The 6,893-nt window shown below is 38.2% G+C and overlaps 1 protein-coding gene and 1 non-coding gene across 2 annotated transcripts; one reads left to right on the forward strand and one right to left on the reverse strand.

Moving 5' to 3' along the window:
- The first annotated feature begins 309 nt into the window (after positions 1-309).
- On the forward strand, positions 310-3,057 carry LOC113349263. Its single transcript, XM_026593202.1, has 2 exons — positions 310-524; positions 628-3,057. Exons 1-2 carry the CDS (start codon positions 446-448, stop codon positions 2,832-2,834), a joined length of 2,286 nt encoding a protein of 761 aa, XP_026448987.1. The 5' UTR covers positions 310-445; the 3' UTR covers positions 2,835-3,057.
- A 3,733-nt stretch (positions 3,058-6,790) lies between these two features.
- On the reverse strand, positions 6,791-6,893 carry LOC113354910. The gene has a single exon (XR_003362103.1). It is a non-coding gene; the product is annotated as a U6 spliceosomal RNA (small nuclear RNA).

Here is a 6,893-nt window from a genome sequence, read left to right on the forward strand (position 1 = left end):
ACTGCCCTACAACAAAAATCAAATTAACCTCTAAGCTCATAAACAAATTTCAAATTGATGGAAATGCACATATTTGAACCAGCAGTGTCACGTTTTATACGGTTAGGTGTACATCGGAAACACAAACAATGCCCCAAGTCGAACAAAGTCTACACAATATTGACCACACACCATCAAAAGTCAAAGAAATTGTACCGTTATAGGAGCCTGGCAACTCAACGGTCACAAAATAATAAATATTTCAAATTGCCAAAAAGCTGTATCTCTTCATCTTCTTCTTCTCCATTCCATATATAAAACCCAATTCCAAACACCTCCCAACGGTCACTTAATATTTCATTCTCTCTCTCTCGCTCTGTCTAAAGCAAATCCAGTAAGAAGAAGAACAAATAAGGAAGAAAATAAAATCAAAAAAAGACATCAAATCTAAAAATTCAAGATCCAAATGGATGATTCAAGAAAGGATAGTAATAAAACAGTAATCAAACCTTCTGCTATACCTAGACTACTCCAATCATCATCTGGTAAGCAAGATCTCTCTGGGTTTTTGTTTATTTTTCCTGAAATTTTCGTGTTTTTTGTTTCTGAATTTCTCTGAATTATTTTTTTTTGGTTCTTGTTTTATAGATTTGAAGCAAAAGATTGTGACAACTAGAAGAGAAAGTAATGAAAACGAAGAGGATTTGATAACAAATCATATAAATTACTCTTCTTCTTCTAAATTACAAAACCCTAAAAAACCATCAACACCCAAACATTTCATGTCACCAACAATCTCTGCTGCATCAAAGATTTCTACTCCAAAAAAGAAGATTCTGATGGAAAGAAACGATTTTTCTTCCTCTGAAACATCATCAACAACAACCCATGTTTCAAAAACCCCAAATCTTGATTCAAAAACCCCTAATTCTTCATCTCAGATACAATTACCTCAAAAAATTCTAGATTTTTCAGTACCCCCAAATCTTCAATCATCTCAGATTACACCTATTTCTTCAAAATTGACAGATTCAGAAGAAACCCCTTACGATCCAAAAACAAATTTCTTATCACCAAGACCCAAATTTCTTCGCTTTAACCCTAATCGCAGAATGGAGATACTTAAACGAAGAGAAGAAGAATTGAACCAGCAAGCAGAACAATCTTGTTCTGATGAACAAGAATCTGATGATCTCTCTTCATCATCTCAAGGAGATGAGTCTGGTTTAAGTAGTACTACTAGTGAAGAAGAATCAATCACAAAGAAGGGTCCTTCTGAACATGCTGAAAGTGAAGTTGAAATCGAAGAAGAAGAAGATGAGGAAGTGGATGAGGAAGAAGAAGAAGAGGTGGAGAGGAATGGGTTCCTCTGGAATTTGTATCAGGTATTGATATTACTAGTCCTTCTTGGTTTTGTGGGTTTTTCTACATCTTATATGTCTTCAATGAATGCCCCAAACCTTCAATTACAACCTGTATGTGATGTTAAACAAGGATTGAAGATCTTTGAAAATGGTTTCTGTCCATCTGGTTTGGAGAAATCTGTATTGTCGAATGTTAGTAGTAACCCAGAATTGGTAATGAAGAAGGCATCAATCATAAAGGAAATAGATTTGGGGAAATCTGTGGAAATTCCTGTTCAAATTGAAGATGAGATTCTAATAGGAATGACCCAAGTTTCATTGGAGAGTGGTGGTGAAGAAGATGATAAGTTGGTGTTGTCAGCTGAAGAGGAAGTGGTTGAAGATGAAAATGTGAAGCCTGGGGAGGTGGAAATTTCTACTCAGATTGTTGAAATTGAAGAGATGGTTGAGGAAGAAACTGTGGAGTCTGTGGGCTTGTCTGATCAATTGTCTGAGACTTTAGAGTTGATTGAAGTTGTTGTAGAGAACACAGTTGAAGATAATGAGGGAAATGGACAAGTTGCTGAGCAATTTGAATCACCAGAACCTGTTTCAGATGAGGTTGTTGCTGAGGAATTGGAAACCCCAGAGCCTATTTCTAATGAAGAAGTTGTTGAGGAATTTGAAGCTTCAGAAGAAATTGTTTCTAATGAGGATGTAGCTTCAGAGCTTGTTATAGATGAGGATGTCCCTGAGGAATCAGAAGCTTCGAAGCCTGCATATAATGAAGCTGCTGAGGAAGATGAAGCCTCAAAACCTGTTCCTGATGAAGTTGCTGGAGAAGCTGAAGCCTCAAAACCTGTTGCAAAAGTTGAATTGGGCATTGGAGTTTCTGTCATTTCTGCAATCCTGGCATCTCTGATCATTGTTTTCCGTCATCTAAAGCATCGAAGACAAGTTGTAAATGAAGCTGCACCTATCGTGCCATCGCCATCTGAGCCTTTTCTTACTGAGGAGCAAGAAACCATCATTGCTGAAACACTTGAGAAGGCTAAAAAGTGCTATCTTCCTAAGAAAGATGAGGTTGTTGAATGTCAGATAGAGAAAGCCGCTGAGGCTTATATTGATTCGTCATTTCACTCCAGTGGAAGGGTCTCGGAAGATCTATACCGAAGTAGAGCAGCACCATCAGTACAATTGCTTGGTGAATTCATTGTGGAAGAATCAGGGAGCTCTCTCAGAAGCTGTAGTGTTTTGAATTCAAAGGCAATAATTGATGATGGGGAAGAGAGCAAGTTTTCTGTGTCTATGTCAGAAATGAATTCAAGGGGCAGGAGGAGGGGAGCTTCCTCAATTATGCAGGAGGATGTTTCTGAATTTTCTAATGCTGAGTCCTATTCATATGGCAGCTTCACAACTCAAGAGAAGTTGACAAGGAAAGATGGTGGAGATATTACAACTCCAGTCAGAAGATCAAGTCGAATTCGAACAAAATCAGTCTCGTCTTCTTGAACTGGGTTTAGTTTCCCTAGTGCAACTGCAACGAAAACAGCTTCCTGTTGTTTAATGTTGTTTAGGATACTAGAGAATTTATTTTTTAGCCTTTACATTGCTTTGAATTTCTGTTTGTGTTAGGAGAACTTGATTTAATATTTCAGCATGAACTGCTGCAGTGCTGCTCATTTTGTACCGTAACTCCACTACTAATGTGTATCTTTGTTTCTCTTTTATTAGACTACCCTCAAGTATACATCTTTGCATTTATCTTTGCATTTCACACAAGTGTGCTTACTCTTAATTGTCAATGTCACTGCATCAGATGAATAAGAAACACGAGTTGCATTTTATGCTTAGAAAGCTGTAACTGAATGATTTTGAAGCAACACTGTGCAGCTAATAGATAGAATCGGCCTTTCATTGAAATTGCAATAGATGGTAAAGGGAATTTCTTAAGTGGCCATCATAGCAGCAAAAGTGGTTGCCGCAGAAAGAATGGCCGTTCAGGAAATCGGAAAGTGCTGTTCAGGAAATCAGAAAGTGTTGTATTTCCTCATAATGGTTGGCCATTAGTATTTACGGTCTTTACATGGGTTCTGAAGGAGTTTTCAGGTTCCAATTTGGCTGATCCTTTGCTTAATTTTTTGTGAAACTATGGCTTAAGTGGATGTGCAGTCGATTCTAACTTTTTGTTATTTGGTTTGAGTAGTTCTTTCGATTGTAATAATAATGCTCATGATGAAGAGAATTAGCAGACGCGCAAGACTTACTAGCAGAACTTAGAACTGCAACTTTTGACTATCACAGTTCAATCTGCAACACGAGAATTGAACTGCTTCACTAGTTCTAGAATATATGTAGTAGTTTCTGTTGGAGTCAGACTTCAGAAATATGTGCTTTAACAGAACACAGAAATATCTCCTGTACTCAACTTTGGAGTATCGCAGAATTGTGAGGTCCTGGAGGAAATTTGCATAAACCCCTTCATTCTCTTTGAATTTTCATGGATTACCTGATAAACCTTAATCTTAAACTGCGTCCAATTAAGCTTATACCCCTCAAACGTCATTCTGTTGCGTAACTTCCACAGCTCAGCTCTAACTGCCAACAGCACCAACCATAAGTCTCTCACCATTTGGCTCCTGCCTTACGACATCTTATATGAAGCGACCAAATCAGGCACTGGTTGTAATTGGAAAAACAGTTGAAATTCATCCCCAACCCCTTTGAGCAAAACTGCAGTTCCATATGATATGCTGAAATGATTCCTGTTTCAGATTGCAAAGCACTTTGAGTCTGCTTCTAAGTTTGTCATGCATTTTTCCATGCTTGTGCAGATAAAGAGGGATGCACCACCTTTCTCCAAACAAGCTTAGCTTCAGGCATGTCTGGATACTTTGTGCGCAGCAAATGTCTTACATATTTCACCGTAAACATCCCCTTTTGTTCTAGAGTCCATATATCTGACATGCTTTTCATTATTTGGTGCAGGTAACTCGTCCATATCTATACCAGCTTCAATCATTTTGTTAAGAACAGGAGCAGGAATAACCAACTCATTATTTATTATGAGATGACTGACCTTAAAAGCCAAGGTATTTTTTGTGCTTTGTAGCTATGCCAAGAGACTCTGAAATACTATTTTCGCCACACCAATTATCGAAAAGTAAAGAAGTGTTGCATTCATCCCCAATCAAGCGCCTAGTATGCTGTTCTACATGGCGAGGCGACCATTCTTAAGTTCCTTTGATTTGGTGAGTTAAGACAGATGCAGTTCATATCATTTCGGTCTGGTTACTCTCTAGCTGTTATAATCCTCTCCGGTTTTCAGGACTTCAATGTAGCGAGATCATGTTTCTTGAGTAACTCTGTAGCAGCATCTGCTGAAGCTATGTATTCACTGCACCCAAACGTAACATGAAAATTGCTCCGTATTCTGGTACAAGATATTCAACAAGGATTTACATTTATTTTTGACACAGGCTATAGTCATAATACGACCCAAGTTCACACTATGAAGGGTGAGTGCGAGAGAGAGACTTACTTACAAGGAGAGAAAAAGGAAGGAAAAATATGTTTTCTTTTTCCTATTTGTAAATATGGTAGCATAAGGAGTTGAACTTGTGACCTTGAAGAGAAAAAGAACTTTTAAGTCAATGTTTTTTTACTCTACACTTTTGTCCCAAATTCTGCTCTAGTTTTTATACTACAACCCAAGGCTATAGACTAGCAATTCAGGATGTACAGGAGCTGTGGCCTGAATTTGTTAGTGGTGGCCAATGCTGTTGGCTCCCATGCCTATAGAATGTCCATAACAGGGCAGTGGATTGTCATTATCTTTTTATCTTTGTTCCCTTTTATTAGCCTACCCCCAATTACTAAACATCTTTGCATTTGGATATCTAGGCAGCACAATATGCTATCATCTAACATGTGCTTACTCGTAACTGTCACTGCATCAGATGAATAAGAAACACAAGTTGCATTTGTATGCTTAGAGCTGTCACTGCATCTGACTCTGACCTTCTGTTAATTTGGTTTTGGATTCAACCCATTATGTTCTGATTGCGACCAGTAAACTCTAGTTTGGGTTGCTAATTGTTATGATCCTCCATGGCTCCACTTCCCACTCTATCCACTATATTTTTCGATTACGATGGAAAGCCTGTACTTGAAACTAAAACAAGAAAGAAAATGTTTGGGTCATGGCACTCCGTTCTTGCTTCTCTAACTAAGCCCAACATTTTACTCATTTTTTGGGAACAAAGAAGTTTGATTTATGCTCAAAGACTAAAACACAACCACTCATCTTACACAAAAGAGCTAAGCGGCAATCCACTTCTAATAAAGTGATAAGAGCTACCAAAGAATCTCTTTACTCTAATGAACTCTAATCACTGTAAACTTCTCGCTTCCAACATCAAAAGCAACTATCTTATCGTTATCGGGCTCACTGGTCATAAAATCTCTAGAAGCATAATATACAAAGCCATTCACATAAACAAAAGCTCTGCGGAAACTAATAGTGTTGTAGGGTGGAATCTCATCTATCCTTCTCCATTTATCGTCTCCGACTGTCAATACCTCACAAACAACATCCCTACCGCGGTTATAGTCAGCAGATGTTGGGAATGACATAAATAGAATTGGACGAGTTTTGGATCTAGTTAAGTGTAGATTCATAAAGTACATATCGTTTGCAATTAAGAAGTGACAATGTTTACATACGCATTTGAATCGCATAAGTGACTTCACTGGTAGTCTACTCAGGATCTCGCATGTTAATATATCCCAAAACTACTACTTGTACTAGTGCCGGTGTTTGAAATATTACCTGTGCATTTCTTCTGCTTCTTTTTCCTGTCATCCCCCTTGTAACACTTTCTCATGCACACTTTGTTATTGTTGAGGCGATTAGGCAAGTTCTTATTCCTGTTCCGTCGTAGATTACGTCTGTAACTAGTTCCAAGGCCAGTGATAGATGTGAACGCCATTCTTATGCTTTAAACTAGATGAATAACAGGATATATTAACTTATATAGGAAAAACCCTAGCTTCTCTCTCAACTTATATATATATATATATCCTAATCCGGATTTCATCCAGTGTCCACCACCGTTCCAGATTGTAATTCGAATCCCCACGCTACACCTTGTAGTTTGGGATGTGTCTATCAAAGGCATAGGTATTACTTTCCTATTTTCCTCTAAAGCCCAACTTTCAGAACTAAAAGATTTTCTTGGCCCCCCTCTTTCAACCGATTGAATTCGGCCAAGAACTCACTAGTGAGATTATATCTGGTGGTGTAACCCACTTTAAAGACCATTCATGTAAGAAAGAACATCACCTTGCAATGAATAAGGAGATGGCTTGACGTTTTCCCATCCTGCACACACATATAGCAGTGGTTTACCAAAAAAAGAAATGAGATGTCGATCAGATGAATTCAATCGGGTTGAAAGAGGGGAAAAAAAAATTTGGACCATTTCTCGATTTGTGCGTGTCATCCTTGCGCAGGGGCCATGCTAATCTTCTCTGTATCGTTCCAATTTTATCAGATGTCCCCGAAGGGAC

The sequence above is a fragment of the Papaver somniferum genome, chromosome 2 (genome assembly GCF_003573695.1).
Source record: "Papaver somniferum cultivar HN1 chromosome 2, ASM357369v1, whole genome shotgun sequence".
NCBI lineage: Eukaryota > Viridiplantae > Streptophyta > Magnoliopsida > Ranunculales > Papaveraceae > Papaver > Papaver somniferum.

Excerpts from the sequence above, each read along its gene's own strand:
- LOC113349263 (XM_026593202.1), top strand. The coding sequence starts at position 446 with ATGGATGATTCAAGAAAGGATAGTAATAAAACAGTAATCAAACCTTCT. Across the intron at positions 525-627 it reads ACTACTCCAATCATCATCTG|ATTTGAAGCAAAAGATTGTG; the intron begins GTAAGCAAGATC and ends CTTGTTTTATAG.